Here is a 26,738-nt window from a genome sequence, read left to right as displayed (position 1 = left end):
GGCGTGCTTTTGAAATCCGGCTGCTGCAAGGAACGAAGCTTGACAACATTAATGCAAACTGTTAGCAACTGGCTGTGTCCCAGGACTGAACGCAGACGCTCATATTTTCTGCCAGGTCTCCCATTTATTTCCCATAATGACAGAGCATAGCTTGTGACTTAATTTTCCTGCCTTTTCTGCCTGGTCTGTTTAAGTAAAATTAAAACTATAACCACGTCCAATGCATTTATGTATTTTTCTTCAGACCTAGAGATAAGAAGTGTAAATTACTACTCAGATTCTGGATGGAACAATATAAACTAACACATATAACACATATTTTTATGAGTTCAGATTTATAAGTAAATACAAGAAAATTCTGAGGTCAGGCTCCTCTTTTATCGATCTGTGCATACAGATCACAGATGAAACACTATCCGAACTAAAACCCTCATTTCATGTACTCCAAAATGCATCAAACCCAACACAATCCTTTGGGGTGATTCAAGTCTACCTCTCAGGCAAAAGTAAAAAAATCCAAGGGAAGCAAGGCAGAGTAAAAAGAAATGGAAAAAAACATGGACATTCCTGTGCTTTAGAGCTCATATTCAGACAAATTCAATTAATTTACTCAGGAAAACAAAAAAGGTTCAAGAAAATAGATTAATCTGAAAGCAGTTCACTAATAATAAAAGAAAGTTTAAATCTGAAGCCAAAATTCTGTATGTTTATATTAATAAAATATTTACAGAGAGAAGGTGTTAAATTAAGAACAGGATAATCCTTCAGGTAACATTTTATTTCTGAAAGCTGATCCCTTGGCTTCAATCACAGATGCCCTTAGATGAAATCAATGTTGTCAGAAGGTATTAGTCATAAAAGCAAATGCCATGCTACAACTCAAAAGCATTACTGGAGTTCACTACATCATCAGATCCAAAGCAGATTCAAACTCGGTTCGACTATTTCCCGGACACTGCAATCTTTTCAATATCTGCTTCCATTCCAATCCAGAAGAAAGATAAATTCTTCTCAAATTTACTGTGAGATAATAATTATGGAAAGCTTGAACTTATTTTAATTTCACAGGGTTCAGAGTTTTTGTGGAAAAAAAAAATCTGTTGGTCAAAAGAGCTGAAAAAAATTTTCTATTACCACTAATCACAGAGTTAAAATCACATGAAATTTCCAACTTCCTCTTTAGAAGCTACTGCAGTAAATAATTTTATTTGAAAAAATGAGAAGAGCAGAAATGGGAAGAAGTAGCAAAGACTGCACCTCCTACAAAGCAGGAAACAATAAAGAAGCACCAAAATGAAAGTGCACTTTATGCAACGCCCATGTACTTTGCTTTTATGTGAAATAAGAATATACTTCTTGGCTGTTGAAACTTTAATAAGCATCTTTGGATTGCTTTTTTTAACGCCACTGTTCATTTCTGCAGGATTGCTCACGCAAACCTACCCAGAGTACACAGTACCTCGGCAGCCACCCTGCTGCCAGTTCCAGCTGATCTGGACACTGGACTATTCTTCGGTGATTCAACACGACTGCAACTAAGGTTTACAGACACAAACCTGAGTTCAATTCTATCCAGTGTACCTGTTAATTTGAATGGTCAGACCGTACCAAAAACTTCTTCTAAGTATCTGTCATTATCTCTTGGGGTTTGGTGACACGAGCAAAGGAAAGCACAAGAAACGCCTTCATTCTTGTGCCAGGAGAACAGCAGCAGCCTTTCTGGATCCTACCAACATGATGGGAAGGAAGATCCTTAAGGTTGTGCAGAGGTGTTAGCTAGGGCTAGCTAGACAAAGACCAGGAGACCGAGATCGAGAGGGGAAACAGTGCACTTCCACATCTCTCCATACGCATGTGCACTGAAGCATGCGCCCGTACCTGTCCGCGTGAGTGAAAGTTCAGAGCACTAGACAGACTGGCAGAAAGGTTTGCAGGGGGAAAAAATGAACCGTAGTGGTACTTAGAGCAAACAAAAAAATCATTTTTCTGAAGTCTTTCACAGCATGTAAATGAGAATGGCACACTGACGAGAAGACAAGTATAACCGCTTCTCCTTACCATTGTTCAGATGCTTTCTTTAAGGATTCATTTCTATACTTCAAATAAAACCCCTCAGTCTTGCAATAAATCATTTCTCCGAAGAAATGGCTCCTAACTATCTTAATTAAGGCTCAAGTTTTCTTCTTGGTGAAATAATATTTTGCACTTCAATAGTACCTTTTTGCAGAATTCAGTTGAAGTTCAGTATTCTTTTGATCTAATGAGTTGCCTCAATTTGCATCGGAACAAAATACAGTCATGGAAAGAAGGATCTCTGTACTGCGGCAAAAAGCAATGTCACAGCAGAGCAGGAAAGAAACACAGAACACTTAGTTCCATTCTTGTGTTCTTACAAAGTGACACTAGACTGATGCAGTGAGAAGCCTCAAAGTGATTTTTCATAGTTCATAGTAACGTTTACAGTTACTATCGAGAGTTTTAAAGTAACAATAAATAACAAAACTATACAAATCAAATCCCTACAATTTGTTCTGATTAATTTTTATTTTTTTTGCTTATTGTTAGAAAGATGTTCTAAAGACTGTTACTTAATTATTTATGGTTCAGTAGCATTGTTGTCTTTTAGGAGTTTCTGAGTTTGATGTAAATGTGTGAAGGAGTGGGAGTGTTTTAGCATGTGAGGATGAAAAGAAGTTAGAAGGATTGAGTCACTGAGTATTTTTGTACATGGATCAGCTTTGTCAAAAGATTCACATCCAAAGTTCAATATGGCTCCAGGTTATGTCATACAGCTTTGGCCCTAGCCAGTCTCTTTAGAATCAGGAGGCAAGCATCACATCACTCAGCAGTTCTGCCCCGTTAACAGACTCTGACAAAACGCATCCTGATTGTATGCTTCAAAACAACCGCTCTTCTAAATACTATAAGGAGAGGAAAATAGATTTCAGAGGCTTATTTCTCTTCAGGGCCTCCAGAAGATGCAACGTGTTTGTGAGCCTAGAGAAACCCCTCCAGTACATGTGCGCTATTATAAGGGCAAGCTGTTACCTTGAAATATTATCAAACCAAAACAGCTTTCCCACATGCAAACAAGACTCCCACACTTGTCATACATTCAGTACTGCAAATCCATTGAAGAGGTAATAATTTCCAGGTTTTGTTAAAAGTCTCACTGGAAATGGTTTTGCAGCTATAACTGGCTCATCAATACGTAAAGCAAAGAACTGACTGGCTCCAACTATTCCTTGCTAAGAATATCAGTTTCAGTTTAGACAGGAGGCATGAAATCTTTTTTAAAATCAGTATAATAATATAAAAGCATATAAAATAGATAATATATCCAAAATATATCCGGTACAGTGCGCTGGGAATTCTGTTCAGCTGAAAAGTCTTGAAATCAGAAGGTATTTTGAAAAATTCTGCATATGAACTGTACAATTGATTTCTGCGAGCTTGAGGAATCTCCACAACAGTTCATCACACCACTCTCATAATAGAGGTCACCAGATTGTCACTTCTGACCCTGAAGATACTCGCTCAAGTAATGGTCTTATCACTGAAGCTTTAACATTAACTGTTGGCTACAGCAGCCTGGGTTTGTTCCTTATACAGGCACTTATGCTAATGGAATACATTAGTAGTAATTCCTACCTGACACACTGCCTTATGAATCAAATGAATCGCTATTAAACTTATGTTACATAGAGATTTTAGTATCCTGTGGTTCATAACAGAGGCAAACCACCTTTATTTATTTATTTATAGTCTTCAAACTTTACTTATTGTATATTTATTTTTTCTTCGTTATTACATATTTAAGGTATATGAACTCATCGAGGGAGATTCTGATTCAGTTTCCTCTTACACAGAAACTGGACTGCTCTTACTGGGTGGATTTTACTTCACACAGCGAGAAAACCTCAAACCAAATCAAAAACCACAACCAACCAAAACCCAAACAAACAGAACCAAACCCCACAAAAAACAGAAAAGGAGACATTGCCATGCAGTTAGTGGCATGATCAAGAGTTAACCCAAGGTGTTTTCTGTCTACAGTATTCATAGATCAGGTACAGCCGACTGATTTGTATCATTATGCCAGGATCCAACTAAAAAACAGACCACATCCACCTCGTTAATCTTCATTTGTTTCACTTTGCATTCCTACAGCCTTGTGAGCAGGTCCTTCTCACCTTTTAAACCAACCGTTTTATTACTAGTGCAAGAATTTGCTCCCCCTATTTTGCTCTCATTTACTCCAGCCTCACTAAATTTCTGGACTCTCTACTACTCTATTAATTGGCAAAAAAAAAAATCCTAAAGCATCTTTGAAAAAGAAAATTTCTGTATAATTCTGCCAGCAATGTTTGGGACCGTGTTTGCTGCGTACGAGAGATAATGCAAGACTAAATCCATCCTTAAAGAGCACAGCCCCTAATAAATGAGATGTTAATGGGAAAAGAGATGCTCTTAATCCTGTGGAAATTAGGGTGCTTAATTCGAGGCCAGTCTGTCAGCTCTCCATCTCTAATTGAGACTCAATCAGCCATCTGGATCCAGGGAAATGCAGAAGCAGAGTAGGATGGTATTTCTGGGCCTCTGCGAAAGCTCCCATTAGTTTCTAAGCTATCGATACCTCAGCTTGCCTGTTAAAAAAAAATGTACCTTTGATTGGTAAAGCTCACAGATGAGTAGGACAAAAAAGTGGTTCCAAAGCAACAGGTTGTTCTGGTCAAGGCCACTGCAGATTTCCTTACTGGACATGAATGGCTCAAGACAGCTGCTATTAAAATGCATTTACTAGAACAGGAAACGCCTAATTTCTCTAGCCATTTCCCACAAGGACTGTTGGTTTTATCACCTATTTAAAAGAAAGGCTGCTATGAGGCAAAAAGGGACCCTCCTCAGACAGCTAGTGAAGCTTAAGAATTTTGTCATGGTATATATCAGTATTCAGAAAACCAACTCCCAAGAGTCCAGTGACCTACTATGGAAGAAGATAAGAGAGATGCTTCTAAATGCTCATTTCAAAGGCTTTTCTGAAAACTACAGATATTGCATGAAAAGCCAGAGTTAAGAGAGGTGTACAAACCGGCAGATAGCAAACCTATCTTACTGTGGGTATGCAGAGGGAGACAGATTCTATCCATGTCATAGAAAATTTCAAAGGGTCTGTACATTACAGAATGTAAAACTTTGCCATTCTAGAAGAATGTAGAGAAATCAGTAATGGAATTATAACTGAGCGGTTGTTGAAGACTAAAAGAATTATTCTACCAACCAAGCAAAAAACATAGGACTTGAGCTGTGTCTCAAGTTCTTCCTTCTTTTCTGCTCCCCCACACTACTGCTAGATAAAGTTGCCACTAAAGATTTAAACATGAAAGCTTTCAGATGATACCATGTTGTTCAATTAAGTGGCAGGTATTCACCCTGCATCTTACCAATATGGCCGATTTTCCATCTCGGAGAAGCTACGATGCTGCCACCAACCCAGAAAAAATCTTCAGCCAGACGGGCCACTGAGAACTTATTTTGAAGCAACAGAGGTTTTGAGGCATCCATATCTGAGACAAAGGGCAGCTTCAGCATGGAATATGAGCACTGACAGCCTGAGTAGGTATCAAAATCCTGTGGTACACATTTTCAATGTAATAGCATCAAAGTATTATCAGGAGAACAAAAAGGTAATCTGTGATTTCCAAAATCCAGTGGTATTTTTCAGGTTGTTACAGAGCAGTTTCACAGTAAATTCAGGCCTCCTCCCTGTCCAGAATTAGAAAATTACAATCCCAACAAAATCCTTTTTATTCTATGTGACGTACCTATGTGACAATTTTTGAGGCTTGACTGGGTTTCAGTTCAACATTTTAAAGACGCCACATGATGGACACGGACAGGGCCATGAGGCAAAATGGCACGTAGATGAACCCATTTCTGGCCAGAAAGGCCTCCCGATGATACTCTTTCCTTTGCTACTTTACCAGCAGCTAAGCACCCACCGAGACATTACAGCAATTCAGTTGTTGGCTTTTCCATGCCGCTTCCTCCTTCCGACAGCAATTCCTACATAGAGCTACCCCCTTTATATATTTAGTTACTAACAGATTTGCGAGTTCCTCTCTTGCTGAGGGCTCTACTTGCTCTTCAAAACCAACCAACCACATCCATTGCAGTAAATAAGTGTAAAGTTAATAGTACAATCCATTCCCCTCTGCGCCCTCCTGAGCCACCCTTGCCTTTCACTGTGAATCTGTCCAGGTGCTTAAGCTCTTCAGTCTCTTTCCAGGTCTGAAAAAAAAAAGAATAATCACATTTTCTTCTCATACAGCTCATCAAAATGTCATTGTACCAGTCTTCATCTTTTCTCAGAAGGTTCTCCTCAGTGTTTTAACGGACATGCCTGACAAAAGAAAGAACATTTCTCTCTAGACAGTAAAAACGAGATACGATGGAAAGACAGCCACACATGTTTGCTTCAAATCCTAAATCCATCATACGCACTAATCCTAAAGCTGTGGTTCTGCCCTATCCAGTCAAGGGATTTAGATGACACGTTACAGCTGTAGGAAAAAAAAAAGTTTTTTTAAAAAAGTGCTTTCTTCTTCTTCTTCTTTTCAGCCTATGTTAGCTGCATCTTTCCATCTCACAACCCATTTAGGAATGTCTTTGCAAATGACACAACCCCACAGAACATACTTGCCGAGGACACAAGCCAGGCAGCTACACTGTACAGAACAAATGCTGTACACAGAAACCAGGAACAGTGAGGGTGCTTGAAAACTGACAGAGATAAAAGCAGGTAAAGATTATTTTTTAAAAAGCACTAAGTCACTTCCTCATTCCTTTTGAAATGCATTCATTAAACTCCAAATACAAAAATCTGTCATTTATATTACCACAACCTCTTAATCTTCATTAAGTTTTAAGTACAATATACAATTGCTCTTGCCATCTGTGATCTGTACAACAAGCCTAATATGCTTCTAGCTTGATGAGCTGAACATAAATTGCCCGTTTAAAAACACATTCATTAAGTGCTTCCTACTCCTTTCACAGTTTGAAAAAGCTTTAGAGTAGTTAATTCTAGAGATGATTCACTCTCAATTAGAAGTTGTTTATTTCACCACCTATGCCCAGAGCTCTTATATTGGGCTGGACTCAGTTTTTAACCACTGATTAATTCCAAAGAAAAACCAAACTGGATCTGTGCTAAGGATCAACAGCAGCAGTAATGCTACGTACACTCTTGTCACGTTCTGCTATTTATTCAAATGCTTCTGCAATAGCCTTCCATTCTCCTAAGGCATCTTCCAGGAGTAATTTAGTGAAATGACTGCAAACTAATTGTCATCGGAGCAGGAGCAACTTCTCTGGCAAAATGCTAAGAAGTATATATCCATACATTAGGCACCTGCTACACAGAAGGCAAGAACCCATAAGTATTGTTCTAAAGATCCTAATCCTTTTTTCAGATAGAGCAAGATCTAGCATGGGCCAGTATGAGACCTGAGAAATGTGAGCTTAAAATTACCTGCTCTACATGCTTCTCTGAATTTCTTAAATAAATCAGTAAACAATTTCTCAGTTAATTTCCATGCTCTAGAAATAACATCTTAAATGGGGAGAATGACATCGCTGCACCTCACAAGGGAGGAGACATTTAGGCTCCTTTAAGGCTCCCAATTATAAGGAGACAGAGTTAAGGTAAACTTTTGCAATAAATCAGAAGTATTCCAGTTGGTTAGCTCCTTCTTTTTTTTTCCTCTTGCAGCACTAATGAGGATTCCTTGCAGTCTTCCAGGTTGTACATGCAACAAAATCCCATTAGCTGGTACTCTGTGTGCTAGGCAGCAAAAAGCACTCCTTTAAAATTCAAACATTAATTCTGCAAGGACATCCTAGATTCTGCATTAACCATTTATGTGTTATCAACCTGGGGACAAAGGGAAGGGAGAAAAAGAGTGAAATGTAACTCCTGTTGCAGCGCTGCCCAAGATAGTAGTTTCACAGTTCAGAGTTAGAATTCTGCACAAGCAGGACTTTGAATGTGCATTTGTTTTTATTAGAGTGCAGAGAAATGCCAGTGATTTATACCACTAGGATAGAAGAACTGTTTCAATGCTCAAGTTAAAATTAGATTTGCAGTCCAAAGCACCCTGAGAAGGTTAATTTAAATCCTTTTAGCTGGCACTATCAATCCATGCTTCAGGCCTCTTAAGAAAATGATCATGTAAACAGAGAAAAATAAAATTTTTGAAAAAGCCCCCCTATTTACTGATAAAGCTGGATCCTAGGTATCAGTGTGAGAAAGCAACAGGGAATAACAAAGGGTTAAATGTGACATAATCCCTCTCCCAACTCTTAAGCTACTGAGCTGAGTACTTAGGATATAAGCCTATTGAAATGGGTTTCTATTCTTGCCTCACTTGACATCCTCAGAAAAAATCTTGCTCACCTGACACAACATGCAGATTAAAGACTTCCTTCCATGGCACTTTAGAAACTTTTTATTCTCTGAGTGTAACAAAGGCTTTTCACTCCACAAAAAGATTTAAAAACCAACAATGTTTGAATCTGTGGCTTTGCTAAAAGTCGAACTGAGGACAATTGATGAACAATGCCAGAATGTCAAAAGACTTGCAAAAGAAGTAATCCACTTAAAGCAAGGCAGAAAAGCCAGACTGCATCATACAGAGGAAGAGCGTCTTACAGAAGGTCCAGGACTGCAACATCCATATGGTTTAGAAGATGGACAAAAGTGAGCAAAACAGAGATAATCCTGAGACAAATAAATTTATCAATAATGCAGTCCATCAGGATGGATGGATTTCTTTCCTACTTGCATGCTTTACTGTTGAGGGAAGGATAGTGTTAAAATTTATTTAATGCGTAGGGAAACAGTGGAGTAGAAAAGACAAAACCAATCCTTTCAATGTGCGAAATTTCAGCGTGTAGGCCAGACTCAGATCGCTTTTCTCTTCCGTACATCAGGAATCAAGCAGAAGACAAAACAAAGAAGCAACACAAGAGGTAAATTAGGCTCACGGCATAGCAAGAAGCTTGACTGTATCAGGGAACAACATGCAGGCACAATTTCTATACTTCAGCTTGCTACCAGTTGAAGATGTCACAGAAAATACTTGAGGTGTACTTAATAAACGGATTTTCAAAGTTCAATATATCAACCACCACAGACATTAAATATTACACACCTGATACTGCAACTGACCTGTAAATCCACAAGGATTAGACTTGTAACTTCACAGCTATGCACTCCATTTATCCTTGCATGAACACACTACAGACCCAGTTTACCAGATTAACAAACTAACCTCATCACAAGAGGCGAATTCCAAAATATGTAGAAACACATGGGCAGCAATTAGCAATACCTGTATTGACTTTAATACAGGTATCACTATTTCCCACTTCCCATCCAGGGAAATCTTGCTCCTAATGGCTGTAGAATAAAATGATAGCCAACCCACAACACAACTAATAAAATAAAGGGAGGAATTATTTTTTTTTATTCAATGTCATCTGACACACTGCCATTTCTCTGTATGCTTTCTCTCTCACATACTTTTACCTGCCCTTTACACTTTCAGCTGTAAACATCAGCCCAAAAGCCCTGGAAAACCTGCAGATTTTACAGTTACAGCTACATCTTAGATATCTCAGCCTAAGATCTTCATGTGAGTTAGTAGTTCTGTTACTGTCTTATGAAGTACTAAATGCCAAGATGTTTCTAAGGGAAATAACAAAAGCAAAGAAATCTCATTGACATACACATAATTAAATACAGTTTAGAAATACATCTGAATTACAGTAAAGGTTTAAAACCCAACATACATCAGCACGAACACATAGAGCAGGAGCACAGAAAGGCTGACTTGATGAACCAAAGTCATGATGCTCAGACACTGCTTCTAAACGTGTCATTTATGTTTCTTCCCCGCCCCCAGAAATGCTGCTTCCTAAAGGTTTAAAGCAGCATGACCTAGACAGCAAGACCAGTCAAGTCAGTTTCAGTTTCTCCTCTGATGGAGCCATTTGCCCTTGGGTTTCTGCGGTGCTCTATGGTCCTGCACCACTATGTGTCTGCATGCAACAGCTGCTGATGTTTCTGCTACGACCTCCTGCCAAGAGGAATATGGGGAGCATACACTGACGGGGCATAGACAACATCTGTTACATTTCCTGGTTTTGTCTGACAACTCTTCTGCATTACTTATATTAAGGATTCACTAAAACAATCACTTTCAGATGGTTTTGGTAATCCAAGGAAGGCAACAATTCAGAAACATGGAGAGTTATAACCAAATTTCCTGCACTCGTTCAACTGCCCCTTCACAGGCTCAGAAAGGCCAGAGCACCGGTTGGGCCACAACATGATCCCAACTGTATATAAGCTGCCTTTTCCTTAATTCTAACGTAACTCCACTCTACTGACCTTTGACACAGACAGAGCTATAGCCTACCACAGACTGCTAGACCATCTGGACAGCAACCCTAAGCGCAGTAATCCACACTCAAGATTAAAGCCACACATCTTGCCCGTGGCAAGTTGAAGCCAGGTTCTTTCCTAGCTTCTGTTTCTCACCCACCATGCTCCAAAGCTTCATATTTTTGCACTGGCTCAGAATATACTCAAGTTATTTAGTTTGACTGAAATACATCTGTCATCAGTATGCATCAATTTACAAGGCTACTAATTCCACCGGGAGAAACAGCAATGGCTGTAACGTTGCACGTCCTGGTGCATCCTTTTAGCACTGGAATTCACAATGAGTAAGACAGCCCTGAGGCACCTGCCTTAGCTAAGCAACCGCAAATATGAATGATTCCAGAGCTTTCCAAAACTGTTTAGAAAGTCACATTATTAAAATGAACTGATCCTGAAATCCTTTAAACTACTTTATTCACAGGAAGGGATATTCATGGAACTGGGACCCATTAGCAACAGCAGCACTAACGTAACGACAACAATTAGTCTGTCTCCTTCCATGACATTTAGTTCTCTTGAGCTCATCTGGAAAAAATGATGCAATTATTTTAATTAAATGAGAATAGGCTTTGTGTTTTGAGCCTTTGAGTAGGTTTTGCGTTAAGGAAGACTTTCTTTAATAAACACATTAAGATTTTTGTGTCATGTTTTATCAATGAAACTGTAGAAATATTTTTAACCCTTTTCCACTAAAAGCATGCACCATCTTTGAGATATTTCTATATTTTTTGCCTTTGATGATTAACATATAATAGTAACAATAGACTACTGCCAAACTCTACTGATAATTCTGATCCTGGTTTTGACAAAGGAAATTCAGTTTCCAAGATACCTTTAGTAAAAAGAATTTAAAGACTATTTGAAATTTTTTTCTTGCAAAGCTATAATAATACAGTTTTGTTGATTGGCGAAAATAGTCAGCATAAAATAAAAGATTTTAAGACTACAAATGTTGCACTAAGGTCACCTTGTTTGCAGTCTATGACTTGTATAAGAAAATGTCCCTACACACTTAATTGAAGTAAGATTGTAAACTCTTTACGTTTAAAGATCTTTTAGCACTTTACCATCTGTTCAGTGACATGGGTCATAAACACTGAGAGGGAGATTAAGGCGGGTTGGGAGGGAAGAAATCCATCAATATGATTGAACGCCTTCTATGAAGACACCTCTAAGAAATCAAGGCTCCAAGGCAAAATTGGAACAGGAAAACAAGACAGATTGAAAGATTCAGAAAATACATCTACTAGTAAAATGCATCACCATAAATTGATTTTAATTCACAAGCTTTGCTTCCATATTTAGGGTGAATTTGAATATATTCTACCTGTAAACTATTCAGAAAATAAACTATTTTTTCTTGTTTCTACCTTGTAAGGAAACACAAAGCTCAAGTTCACATCCCTTATTAACATTTTAATGGGCGACTGTTCATGAAACTGAAATGAATAGGTAAAGCAATAATTTTGTATTCTGAATCCATACCACAGATTACAACATGTAATCAGTGTGTTCCGAACAAAAGAGAGCATGAAGCACTGAACAATGAAGACAGAAATGTGATTTTAAAATGATGGAGGGCGCTGAAATTTCCAATAGCGCCTGTAACTGTAGTGTTTGACTACACAGACTGTGCAAGGGGTAGGTTAAAATGGAGCTGAATCTTCCATAGACTAAAATAGGGCAAATGTGCTTTCATGGGAGATCAATGCCTCAAGTTCCACTCCAAAGAAGTTGGAGGTTTTAATATTTGTCACAGAATCATTGAGAAAGCACTGCTACTCATCAATTTCTCATTTTCCTTTCAAAAATATATCACTCCACAGAAGCCAGCATCTGTAAATCTTTGACACCAACTGTAGGTCTTTTTGTAAGTTTGAAAGATGACCATAATTGTGGTTTTCTTCAAGCAGGAACCACCTGCTGTAACCTCTGAACGGGAAAGATTACAAAAAGTAAGCAGCACAGTTGCACAGTGAGTGCAGGCTGCTGAGTAAGTCCATAACAAGGTCAGTGCTTGCAAGTCAGTACACTTTATTGCCCAACATTTTCTTTTAGTCTTGGATTCAGTACAGTTCAGGTAAACATACAGGAAGTAAAGTAATTGCTTCTGGGCTCTCAGAGAAAGTATTTCTATCTTTTGCTATGGTCTCCAATATCCGCCTGCGTTTGAAACAAAGCAGTCTGACAGATTCATGTCCCCCTAGGGTTTAGAGCCAGAAGATAGTCAGGCATTTGAAGGCTGATGAAATAGTCAGCTTGCTGGCTGAACTGTGAAAATGAGCTCTCCAGAAAATATATTAGAGATCCACACTGCACAGTGTTTCTGGACTTTGTTCAGTACTGGGCTGGTCCACATTCCTTCTGTGTCAGGCCAATTCACGCCATGAAATTTATGTTGTTCTCTGCCACATAACACCTTTAGACCTGCAGAGGTCAACACTAATTATCCCTCCTTCTGTAATTCCCTAAAAAGGGAAAGCTTTCCCTTTTAGCTGAACTGAATTCACATTCACCATACAAACGATTCGGTCCAGGGACAGAAGGAATATTAATCACAAGCATCTGCATGTAAAGTATCAGTTTAAGTTGCCCACTTCGCATTAACATGAAATCTTCTTTGCAATGTTTCTCTTCCTTTTTTTAAATCACACTGAAGATGAGGCACCAGTAAACCATCTATAATTGAGGTCAGAACAGCAAAGAAAGCATGTGTGCATCTTAGTAACGAGGCAAAATCAGTAAATGTGATGCTGGAGAAATAGAGAACACCAAAGTATTGATTTTTCTTTGGTGACCTAAATTCCAAGAATAATCATCTTGATTGTATCAACTCCTTACCAGAAGAGTTTTAAAGAACCCTTATACCTAAGAAGGTGCATCATACCTGTGTAAATCAGTTTACAAGCCATGTTAGCATTGGGACCTTAAAAACAAATTCTGGTTCCTTTTTTCTGCTGTTTTCAATTCATCATAAAATTATCATTAACAGTGACAACAGGGATGATAAAACCATTTTGCTAGAAAATCTCTAAAAATGTAACTGAAAAGCAAAACCATGCTCATTCAAAAAAATCAACAGACTTTATAATATGAACCTGTAACAAGCTGATGCTCAGCCCAAAGAGTAGCAATTATTTTAAAATTAAGACCCTTTTTGAACTCAGACTGAAAGAGAAAGAACCATGGGTGCATATTTGAAGGAAATACCAGCTGCCACTTGCTGTATAGAAAAAGCAGCATCCAATGCATTATCTCTTCTCCCTCACTTCTTATATCACACCTGTGTCAAACTAGCGTAACACAATGGCAGATCAACAACTCTGATAAAAATGAGACAAGAACGGTGTCATTACTGATGCTTATGATCTTCACTTCAGAAATTCTGCACTTCTGCTACCTTATTGCTTCCCACCACCAACTTGCTGTGGGGTTTGGAGCAGCAATTGCTATGGGACAATAGAGCAATATTTTTTTTTTAAAAAAAAAGGCATGCCAACATGGTAGTGAACATGAAAATAGCTGTTTTAGTGAATTAATTTGGCTAAGTTTTCAATGACTGCCAAAACAAAGGATCCATCTTGATTTATGTTTTATGTTGTCCACCATGAAGTTTGACCTGAGGAGAACTTGCAACATGTAACAACTGCCAGATATAAACACTTAACTGAAATACATCAAGAAACAAAAAGCATATTATGCTTTAGGTTCCAAATCTATTCTCAGTAAGCCCCTCGTGGTAAGCACCTGGTCTTTCATCATCACACCATAACATGGGCTGCCCTTACTCTCTTACATCTTACTGAAGATAAAAACTGCTTTTTTGTTTATAATAAGGACAATAAAATTTCTCAACTGGGAAACCAATTCACAATCCTAAAATCAGACAAGGATTCACAACACTTAAGTGTACCTTTAAAGAAGCATTACATTCTTCCTCTCAGAAACTAGATAGTCATAATTTCCTTTAATTTGGTTAAGATCTCTGATTAGTTTAATTAAAAAAAACACCTAACCACAGCAAGAAAAACAGTTATACAGAGAATATTTTATGCTATTTTTCTCCTATTCAGTTCTGGTATTAACAGAATCCTGCAACGTAAATATACACATTCAACAGCAGTCCCACAAGAGATAATTTTTGTCATCGACAAGAGAATAAAGAAAATATTCCTTTAAACTTAATTTGTTGTGCAGTGTTCATTTCCATTGTGCACTTGTTTCTCTCACATATAGGTAAATGTTAATTAACAAATAGGAAAATTTAACCCTACATTCATGAAACCTTGTGAAGAATTTTCCAATTCAATTATCTATACTGAAAGTTCTTGGGTTTTCAGCGGACCAGAAATAAAAATGTAATTTTTTTATCTGCTTAAAATTTCTAGAATTGCTATGGAATAAAATCTGAAAAGATATTTGCTTGATAAATTCAACTGAGAAACACAGCTGAGAACATTAGTTTGTGCTAAGAAATAGAGAAGCTATTTTAGAAGCATTATTTTATGCAGGCTCCTTCCTTGGTTCAACTAAATGACAGACTGTAGCGTTTCAATCACCTTAAAAAAACTAACATTTGTCTATAAAAGGGTGATGGTTCTGAATAAGAAGCATTTCATTGCATCTGTTTTCTACTGGACTTCTTATCTGTCACTTTGTATAATAAATAATGCCTGATTTAATATCAAACAAGATGATGCCATAGGAAGAAATGCATTAAAACTACAAATTGGATAGCCTGTTGGAATCACTGTTCTTCCCACAGTGTCCGAATAAATCAGGGAAATAGACAAAGCTCTTTCTTTGGATCAGAACAAAATTTCTGCCAGGAAAAAAGGACGTATGCGTGGTAGCCCAATTTTGTCCAGCGTACTGAATTTGAACTTTCACATTTTCGCTTAGTCTCACATATGCATTTTTTGTATTTATTAGAGCAATAAATACATTAAGAAAGTGTTTTTAAAAGGTTAAAAAGTGTAAATAATTTCTATTCCAGAGGCACATGAAGGGTCAAAAAAAAAAAAAGATAATGATTCCTTGTATGCTACCCAGGGACGTCACTACATGAGAAATACATCAGATCACTAAACTTTCAGTAATAAACCATGCTTTCTTCTTCCCAGCATTTAATAGCCTTAGACTCATGTTACTTTATACCATACTTTTTTTGGTAACAAACAGGTAGAATTGCATAAAGATAACAGAAGGTCCATTCCAGCAAACTTCAGATCTCTATTCCAAAGCATGGGGACATTTTATGTCATCATTTTCTGCTTGTGAAAAGTGGGTATGAGAATTACCTCCACTGATGCAAAGTGAGAACTGAGCTCTGGAAACATTTTTCCACTGCTTTTTATAAGTACAATTGACTGCACACAGTGGAAGTCAGCAAGAAATCAGGCCTGAAGTGTTTTCTGAAGACAAAAATAAGCTTCTTTTTTTTTACCTTAATTAGTTCACTGATCCTTCTTTTGGATAACAGATGCATGATGCTCGTTGTTCATCTCACTCCACTGCACTCATGCAAGAAAAGCAAAGGTGGCTCAATATATTAGTTTCTTCAACAGAGTTGTGGTCACATTTCTGTTCTCCAGACCTAACTATAACCTAAAGCTCCCGATAAACCAATGAAAGAATAGCTGTTCCTCCTTCTCACAAACAGGGACACTACCAGAAAATAATTTCACTGGGAACTTTCCAGTATGGTATAGTAACTCTTTAACACATGAGCTAATTTTAAAGTGAGTCCACACTATATTAACATGAAGCCCACAGCAATTAAGCACAGCCTTCGTAAATGAACTTATTTTCAATATAATTTGAAAGCAGCATCTCAGTTTTAGGATAAGGATCTGAACTTGGTTGATATTAAATTATTTTTCCAAAGTCACACAGGTATACTAAGTAATAGATAGGAACTGAGTTCAGTTCTAAGAATGACAGCAGTACTTTGCCTAAAAGATCATTCTTTTTCATATATTTACTGGTGGAAGATAATTGTCACATCTATCTTTACACCAGGATAAATGGGCTTCCAGACATAGGAAGGAGCTGAGGGCATGCAATTACATATCCATCAGAAAAGAAAATTTTACCCATTGAAGGAGTATTCATACATTTAAAATAATTTTCTTCTATTAAAGACCTGTCTGAAATCTCTGGGGCTATTTGAGATTCTATTTCTTGACTCAGGTTTCTGTAGTTTTTATTGATGATGCAAGAAAAGTAGTTCCATGAGCTTCAGCTCATGAAACCTCTGCTCTTTTAAGTTACCCCATTTGTTTTCAAGATGCTTCCACTAGCTAGCTTAGAACGACACCATCTGGCAGAAACACCGAGTTGGTGAACATCCTTAAATCTCAGTCAGCATTTGCTATCCGCAAACCAGGAATAAACCTGAATAACTGTCACATGAATGATTCTCCAGGGAGATCCTCAAGTGAGAGGCCCTCTCTCTCATACCGGTTTTCAGAAGTTGGAAGCTGAACCTAGTAGTAGAGAAGTCAAAAGGGCTTTGGGTGACAAAATTCCTGCTCCATCAGACCTTCCTCAAGGACCTTGTCTGTTTACAAAAGAATCCACAATGGTAGATCAGGTTTCAGAGAACAGTAATTAGATGTGGAATACTCAGGAACACTCGTGACATTTTCAAAACCAAAGTATTTTGGTTTTCAGTCCTGAAACACTTCTGTTAAAAAATGCAATCAATAAAAGTCTGTTAAATTAAAAAGTTTCAATCAAACTGTACCATTTAAATCAACTCAATCCAAAACTCTGGGATTTCTAGCTTAGGAAGATTTAAGAAAATCACTTCTTTCCTTGGAGCAAGAAAAATTCTTGCACATAGGAAACAGTTTCTCACCATTCTCGCTACTCAGCATCTTGTTAAATTAAAGCTTGCATGCTTCCAAACCTCTAGAGTCTATGCCAGCAATATGGCACAGGTACATAAACCCCTATGCCAAGTTTTAAAATATGCTTCAAGTTTTTGCTATTTAAATAAATAGTATTTAAATAATAATTTATTTAAATAGCACATTTGCTATTTAAATAAATATTGACAATGTCTAAATGCATAACATCATCTCTGCTTCATTCTTAACAAATCTCGAAGGAAAATATTGGTTAATGTCTTCCTACTCTTCTGATGCAGACTGAGACTCATTATTTACCTGAATTATTTGCACAGTTCTCACAATCATTAAATCTGTCACAGACTAAAGTATATTTGGATTTCGTATTATTTTTATTAAAATAGAATATCATTACCAAACTGGTAATTTTAAAAAAACACCAAGAACAAAAAGAAAAAAAATGGCTATTTCTATTTATAATAGAAAATTTTTCTATGATATGTTCTATGGACATCCTCTATTTTTAATTCCAGTTTTGCTCTATATGACTCTTCCAAGTCAATTTGCTTTAATTTTCACTCTCACATCCTTCTTCAGTTACTGGGATAGTATTTCCTGCAGTGTACCTGTGTAGTCACTAATCAGCCACACCTGTCTCCATTAACATTTCTCATTTTCTGAATGAATAGCGTTGCTTTAACTTATTTTTGATATGCTAATAATATGGACATGGAGGAGTCAAAACCAGAGTTACTGGATACCAGGTTCCAAAACCTAAACATCAAGTTAGATCCAAGCATTTTTCCACTTTGGCAAAGTTTTAATTTAGATGTGCTTTTTTTCAGCCACTGTTACAAAAGAAAAACAAACTTTAATGAGTGTCTCCTTCAAAAGATATGGCAAGATATTAATAAATGTGCGACTAAGTATTCTTTTAGTTGAAAATACAAGGGAAGTCGGGCTACTGATCTGCCTTCCCAAAGATGTGAAGGTTTTAGAACAGTATCCAGTGCACACAGAGCAGCTCTTCTGAACACACAGAAGTCATGCTTCTTTACTTGTTGCATAACTATTGTAAAACCACATGCCTAACAGGCATAAAATACAAAATGTGTAGAGACAAGCAGCTAGGCATTTGATTCAATTTAAATATATCACAGGTAAGGGTTTCTTTATCTGGCTTTTACCAAATAAAACAACAGGAATATAAAGCTTTTAAAAAATAAAACCTGGGCTTTTGAGAATTGGTCTTGAATTAATAGGATTTCTTAAGAAGCCATCAGTACAGCAGGTATGACCTCTAAGTTCAAACCTGCAGCACAGTTTTAACAGCTTGAGGCAAGTTCACAGAGAGGAGTGAATTCATCCCCAGTATAACTCCAGCAGGGACACGTTCAATCCAAACTGATTCTGTGCACTCTTCTTGTTTGATGGGTATAAAGAAACTATATCTAATTAGAATCAAATCACATATTTTTAAAAAATTAAAAACAATACAGCTGATTCACAATAGTACTGGCGTCTCTCTTGTCTCTTCTAATGTGGGTAGCAGAAGGTCTATGGTTAAAAATAGAAAGTCTGTCTTTACGGTGACAGCCAGCTACTTCAGCGAGCAGAAAAGGGACATGAATATACCTGGTGCACTCATCCTTTGCACTCTTCATCCAGAAAGAAGCAGCCATTAGAGATGCAGGTATTATTTAAAGTTTGGTGGTAACAGGAGGCAAAGGTATGGTACAGCAAAGACTGCCTTGAGAAATTGCTATAGATTTATTTTAAGCATTTACATTTGAATAACAGAAAAGAAGTGTCCAAGAAAGCTCTGTAAACTATACTTTTCTCTACAGTGAAACTAATTTCCCTCAAAAAGGTTGTTAAAATAACATTTCCCCTTACCTTTATCTGGGCTGAGGCATTTAATGGTGCTTGCATCATCCATATTCCAGTGAGAGAATCAAGTGAACAAAACACCAGAGGAAGCAGCAAAGACCATATGTACATCACTTACATTTCAAAACACTCTTTAAATAATGAGAAAAAACACACTGCACGTTGGTCTTTAATGTAATATCGGAAGGTTCCCAAGGATGCTTGCTGCTTCTGGTCTAAGCAAGCTCATCTTTTATTCCCTGTACAGGGGTATATCAGAGCTGCTGACAGGTAGAAACCAGCACAGGAGCTCAATGAATGTTACCCAGCCGTTCACTGCAACTCAAGTGTTCAGCCACCTGGGATAATCGTTTATTAACTCTTTGCTTCCCCCCCTCAGATAGGATATATGGACGTATTTTGCTTCACTCCTTTGGTAAAGAACTGAAGGAAAAACTTGTGGATATTAGGAAATAAGTCAAAAAGATAACTCACTTTTAATTCCTCTGGGATGTATTTAATTCCTCTGGGATGTATTTAATTCAGTTGGCAACAAACTTCAATGAGGTGCCACTTCATTTAAGAAGGAAAAAACCCCTCTTTTTTATTTTAAAGTCTCTCCTGTGTCTGCACAGCATCCTATGTATTGTTAAGGTATGCTCCCATAGTTGCTTAAGTTGAAAAAGCAAGTCTATGGTTACTGATAAAAGCAGGCAAGTTGTTAGTTCTCTTTGGACTTCTGATTTCTTTTCTTGGCAAAGACCATGTATTTCCCTCCTTTTTAACTAGCAAGGCAATATTAATGCAGAACTAATGAAAAATTGCTAGCAAACAATGCACGCTATTGTATGACGTGTCTCAAAACACAACACACAAGAAGGCAGATGCAGACCTTTGAGGTCTGTCTAAATGCCAGAGAATTTCAGCATCTTTATATGATGCTGCTGCCTAAAAGTTCCAACTAGGAATAGTTCCTGCTTGTCCTACATGCCACTGAAATACATAGGATAAGACAATTTGTGCCTCGGAGAACTTCAGATCTAAATAAACAGGACTGCTAAACGAAGGGAAAAATTATTCTCTCCTTTAGAAAAGGAAAACTGACACAGGGAGCAGGATAACAAGGATAACAGCATCCTGCTCAAAAAACATGGCTTATCTGCAGTAGAACCCAGCAGGCGTTCACCCCCCAGATTTAGCGGGCATTGTTCTTGATCCTCTGCCCACTTCAACTGCTGTGACTCAAGGCAACCCATTTGTGCTGTTTGACATTCCTCCAGTGCTTTGTAGCACCTCGTTTCAATCTCAACATACTTAAGTATGTGAGGTGTGTGCAGAGCTTACAGTTATCCTTCTCCCACCCCATTCAGTCTTTCCAAACTGGAAATGCTGAGTCTCATTCATAGTTGCCTGTTGTTACAGTCAGATTGTCCTGCTGTTTTCATTCTGTATCATTTTTGCATTTTAGGTATCAGTCAGGATTCCAGACAGATCTGCAAGATCTGACAGAAACCCCTAAAATTTTCATTTTGGCATTAATCCCACTGTCCTTCCCAACTAAGGAATGGTTCCAGAATTTGGCAAGTCTATTTTCAGCAAAACAACATCCTATTTGCTTTCTCATTTTCAACACTAGCTGTGTCCACTGAGATACCACCTCCTGAGCAACCCAGTTCAGGAGTAGTTGAGGAAAACTGACTCCAGGGGGGTTATCTTTTCTTTCCTCTGTATTGACTCCTACCTGTGTAAAACTATGCATATGTTGCCCTGGAACTTCAGAAAGAGAAGAAATTAGTAACAGACGCAACAACAATGAAAGAGACCTCTTATTTTTACATCCAGACTACTGTTACCAAGAAAGCCTGTTTATAAAATGACTTTCCAGACTGCATTTTTGTCTATCCTGAAATAAATCTTGGACCCTCAGGGCCAACAAGCCCCTTCCCTTAACAGTGACAACTACATCAGGCAATGCATTTAAGAGAATGTTTCAGGTTTATCCTAAAAGTAACCAGCATTTCTGTGCCACTGTTAATTCCTGTAGGCAAGTACAGGTTACCAGCAAGTATCGCTGTCTTGCATTGTAAAGGGAGAAGCAGGGCAAGTGCAGAGGCCCAGGTGTCTCTTAAGACAAAAGGTCTGGGGAATACAGGGGCAGGAAATCTTCACACTACAGGCTAGGCTCAAAACACCGCCTAGGGCCAAATCTCCCATTCAACACTATCTATTCCTTACAACATTATCAAGAGAGAGCAAATTAAAAGATAACAGCTACTATTGATCAGCTATCACTGATCAGCCAATCAAATTGATCAAAGCTTGTTGCTTTTCCAGGGTTTGCTTATTTAAAAAAAGGTTAGCTACTCACATCTGAGACTGATAGATTCAGAATCAGTATTTTGGTACAGTATCATACCAATTTCATGAAATATTTTATTTCTCTGGGAGTTTTTTGCTATGCAGTTAAAACAGGGACACAGTACAAGCATCAGATAAACACTTGAATGCATTCACAATACATGCACGTTTTCTGAAGTAAAGAAAACAGATCGTGCTATCATAGACACCAAAGCATTTTACAACTAGAAGATGCTCTCGCTTGCAGTAAAACTTAGTCTAAATCAGAGAGGATTTCTACATGAAAAGCCAATCCACTGACTCTTGAAATCAATGACAGTTTTTTTATCTGGCTTTCATGGACTCAGAATCACACCCAGAAGTGCATACGTGACAGGGAAAGGTCACTGGCTCTCCAATTTGGAAAGCACAATGCTAGCATGGAACAAATCTACACCACTGTCAGTTCCACAATAGACAAAGCACAGCAGGCCCTAATTTCCTCATCCTCCATTCCCAGCTATCTAGTCCTACTAACCAGAGCAGAAGAGTGATTTGTGGTGTGGTGCTATCGCATCACAAAGATTTAAGTCCTAAGAGGGGACAAGAATTCTCTCAATTCCTACTTTTCCAACTATGCACAATGTAATGCTACTGACCAGCTAACACTTCTACTTGAAACAGCTAAGCCATTATGTGACAAAGATCTGAACTTGCTTCTGTTCAGCCAAGGCTGAAGAGCACAGCATTCTGTCTGATGCACTACTGCTCTCACCTGTAAAACACAGCAACCTTTAATAGCATCCATAACCTTTGTTTGGATGCAACTTCATCACATGGTTGTGACTCACTGGCAACTACAGATCCCCAATCCACATAGGACACAAGTCTATCACAGATGTCTACTACACAGCCACAGCACTTCCACTCTGGCTACCATCCTGGCTAGCATTTGGGAAAGGAACCGAGCACTTCACGCTGTTGCTCTAGAACTACCTCAGCTTTAACTAACAACCAAGGCTTTCTCTTGTGACAGTGTTACACACTATATAAGGCTACATTATGGTTTGGTGATATATTCACCTGCACATGCATCCTTCATCCTGAGATTCCAGAGGTACTGCTGTCACATACTATCACATCCTAAGCCCTATTTCTTGATAGAAATAACAGACACTACTGTCCAGCCCATGGAGGAGCTTTGTTTCCACTTCTGGAGACAAAATAAAGGCAACTGAGAAATGCAGCACAAGACTGTTACACTGCAGTTAAGACTAAATGAAGAATGTAATATCCACAATGCCAAGGACATTCTAAATAATTTATGAAAATGGAATACTTAGCTCTCACTGAAAGTCATCAAACTCCATGCCAGATAGTTCCGTATCTCACAATTCATGGCATCACTTCAAGACCTTCTATAAATCAACTTCAACACATGTGGGTGTCTGTTCTTAAGTTTTTGTTCCCATAGTTACCAATGTACTTTATCACAGGAGAAAACAGCAGGTGGCTAGACATAGAACAAAATCACCATTCTTTTAGCATAAGAGTTGGGAAATTTCAAATTAAGGTTTTATTGCCAAATGTTTTCAGACAGTTACCAAGACTAACACAATCAGATCAGCAACTATAGGATCCTTCCATACATTTACTACTCAGCTGACAAAAAATTCAACAACATCCAGTAAAATGATAAATTTCCAGCCTGCATCTGATGATTCCATGGGGTTGCACAATCTAGTGCAGATACAGTTTCCTCTTTCTTTGTAATTGTAAACACTCCTCAGGTCCACTTGATGCCTTTACACATGCTTTCTGCAGCGAGAAGGTAAAGAAGCCCAGGATGCTGTGTACAAGATAGATTTCTCACAATAAAACTACCTTTGTGGGATAAAACCAAACACCAACAGTCTGTTCAACCAAAACAACAATTTACTTGAAGGTTCCTATCAAAACTATCACAGCTTGCAAGGTAATACCTTTTCTGTTTTCAACTAGAGGGTAAAACGCACTGACATTTTTCTGGCATTGAATGTGCTACAAATAACAACATGATGCTTTGCATTAGTATGTTTTGTGATCTTTTGTATAATAAAACAAGATGTTGTGGTACTGTGTGCTGTCCATTATCTTTTCCTTTTTTTAAGGCAGATGAACAACGCTAATGTCATTCATTCACACGCCCAGTGCCTACAGGCTTACTTACTGTCATGTGTGTGTGACAGCAGGACAGGAATTAGAACTTAACAGTTAATTTTTTGTGTCTGCTATAGAAATCCCCTGCAACTCTTTTCATTTCTCTGGGGCTCACCAGTCCATTTATAAAAATGGAGGTAAACAACTGCTTCTTTGGCTTCTGAGAGCCTTCTCTCCTACTCCAAATACACAAAAAGACTTTAAGTCTCTGCTCACCACAGCAACTCAGTCACTGACAGGCCACTGTCAGGATTCTTCCATTTTGTACCTTGATATATAATGTTAATTGCATGTTTAACATGCACTGAAACTTCAGAAAATAGATTTCTCTTTTGAACCTTAAATGCTGAAATAATTGTGATACTATAACTAACTTCTGGAAGCAGTAGGAAAGACGAAGGGAAAATTCCACAAACATTATATTTAACCGGAAAACAAAACTCACTTTGATTATGTTCAGTCCCTGCTATCTCTTTTCTGCAGATGCTTTCTACAGATGAGAAACAAAAAAAATTAATCAAATTCCAGGCTACTCTCATTATACAGTGAATTAGATAACATTCTGAGAAGCACTCCAGCCTTAACTGCAGCATTTACAGAATCACAGAGTGGTCAGGGTTGGAAAGGACCTCTGAAGATCATCTAGTTCAAGCCCCTGTTAAAGTTGGTTCTCCTAGAGCTGCTTGTAAAGTCACATCCAGGTGGATTTTTAATGTCTCCAGAGAAGGAGACTGCATAACTTCAGAGAATCACAGATTTAGTAGCTTAGGAAGCAGGAACTATGCTGTTCTACATATTTTTACCAGCTGTTCTGCCTTAGCACTCTCTCTGTAGTGTTCTGCTACACCCAGATCTAATGTGACATGTAAAAGTTTCATCAAACATCACTGAAAACTCCAAAGCCTTAGGAATGTTTCACAATTCTCTTTTTACAAATGGAGTAAGAAAGACCCACAAAGACTACATCTCTTGCCCAAAGATCCCTGAAGCCAACAGGATTTTCTGAGAATGGGCTCTGGTACAAGTTCTAAATGATTAATTTAGAATTGAGGGAGCAGAAAGTTGAATACATATCTTCTCATTCCCATTTCATCACAGTAAACAAACCCTTCTTTCTCTTTTGCAGTTATAGCTTCCAGTTTATAGTGGCCTAAGTGAACTGTGCCTACTCAGCCTCCACTAGGCACAACAGCAGATTCTGTTATGGAATTCCACCAGCCTAGACACAAAGTATATTGACTGACTTTGACTTGTACCACCAACTTTTAAGGTGAAGCAACAATACTTTATGTCACCATAACAGCTGCAGTGGCTTTATGTCAACATTTTGGTATTTTGCAATCTACTTACAATTCTTTTTCTTCTAAGGTACAAGCATTCACTTGAAGCTGTTTGGGGTTTCCTGAGCTCCGGTATCTTTATTACTGAAGCAATTCTAATGTTTTAGACTCATTATGAGATGGGCTTGTAAGAAAATACTTATCAGCTCCTTGTTCTGCTGATCTGGGAACACAGCCTGCCCCTCTTTCAATTAAGACTGAATAAAAAGCAATTTTTAACAATTCCTGCTGCAAGTGTATTTTCTTCATTATACTAGCTGATGTCAAAACTAATCTTTCTAAAACCCATGTTGTTTACTGCAGGCCACAAAGCAGCTTTTAAATTTAACTTTAGGTCACTAGTAAAATCCTGGATTATCAACCGGTTTCACTAGCAAAATGATACTGTTACAGCAAGCATTCAGTGTCCAGCAGCCTCCCGGAACCCCCACTGCTGGGCTGGCAACGGCAACCTGCGAAGGAATAGGAAACACAGAAAGCAAAAGACAGCATCGGCCAGGAGAGATCAGGTGCTGAGATGGGAAAGGAGAAGTATTATAAATGTGAGAAGCTAGCAGCATAGGAACCCTATAAGTAAAGGAGGTTTTCACAATAGAGAAAAAATAACCTCTAGCTTAGCGTCATTCTAATAATCGACATTAGATTGTAACCATCCACAACAGTGGAGTTTAGGTAGAAATACAGTTTACTGATGCAATATTCTGTGGGCTAGCAAATAGCTGTTGTTTCCAGACAAGAAAATGAGCTACTAACTGAATGCACAATCTTCCCATAATTGATATTGACAGCAAAGCTCACTCCTTTCAACAGTAGCTATGGTGGGCTTACTGCTCTTTAAAATGTATTGTATTTCTACATTTCAAAGTCCAACAAGCAAAATTTCTGTTGAAGACTAGAAGGCAAGAGAACACTGAGAAAGCTGTTTTAACTGAGCTAGTTTAACCTGATCTTTTTCACCACAGCAACTCTGAATAAACAACATATACAACCTTTATTATTTCAGTCTTAGCTCCTTTTCTAATTCAGAGACTGGAAGAACTTAAATGCTTTGTTGGCATATTTTCTTCAAAGACCCATAAATCATCTTGGCCATTCAAAGTTTTCAAGGAACCCATGTTTTCCCATGAAAATCTGTATTTAGCAAGGTTAGAAGATGCTTATGTCTAGCCAAGAAGGGGGAAAGGGGAAAGGCAATAAAGAAATAAGAGAAAGACAGTTTCAAATAGACCTTGGGGTCTTAGAAAGCCTTAAGAACTAAAGCTGAACCAAGTATCACACTGAACTAGTACTAGTAAGTTCTCAACCACTTCAATGAGTACTCCATAGAGTTACAACTCCAGCAACACATATATCATAAGACTTTATGCTGCATTTCTATTTCCTGTGGTGTTTTACAAACAAGCTCCCAACACATTTTCAAACATCTGACTAAGAATCTGGAAATGAGAGAAAGACTATCATCTGGGCCACCTTGCTTAAGCAAAAACACTTTGGTAAGTAGCTTACATAGTCTGCAGGAGATAAAATCTACAGCTGCTCCAGTGACAGCTGCAGATCAACAGATACAAGGCTTAGGCTGTTTGCTGCTGGAATGCATGCTGCTTATTTTAAGATCATTAAAAGCAAAAT

The 26,738-nt window shown here is 38.0% G+C and overlaps 1 protein-coding gene across 20 annotated transcripts in view; it reads right to left on the bottom strand.

The window, feature by feature from the left end:
- Window positions 1–26,738, bottom strand: part of PLCH2 (phospholipase C eta 2) — a 122,020-nt gene that overhangs the window by 48,454 nt on the left and 46,828 nt on the right. For 4 of the 20 annotated variants that reach the window (XM_040587456.1, XM_040587458.1, XM_040587455.1 and 1 more), the window contains exon 1: window positions 5,445–6,482. The exons of 8 other annotated variants lie outside the window; for them this stretch is intronic. In XM_040587456.1, the coding sequence (XP_040443390.1) occupies window positions 5,445–5,592 (148 nt within the window). In that variant the 5' untranslated portion in view covers window positions 5,593–6,482. Of the gene's footprint in view, window positions 1–5,444; window positions 6,483–19,260; window positions 19,470–26,738 lie in introns of those variants that run through there. 8 more of the 20 variants (XM_040587460.1, XM_040587459.1, XM_040587461.1 and 5 more) reach the window with 4 other exon arrangements.

This window comes from Falco naumanni, chromosome 3, assembly GCF_017639655.2.
Source record: "Falco naumanni isolate bFalNau1 chromosome 3, bFalNau1.pat, whole genome shotgun sequence".
Taxonomy (NCBI): Eukaryota; Metazoa; Chordata; class Aves; order Falconiformes; family Falconidae; genus Falco; species Falco naumanni.
The sequence above is the reverse complement of the archived record's forward strand: the minus strand, read 5'-3'. Positions and strand labels throughout refer to the sequence as shown.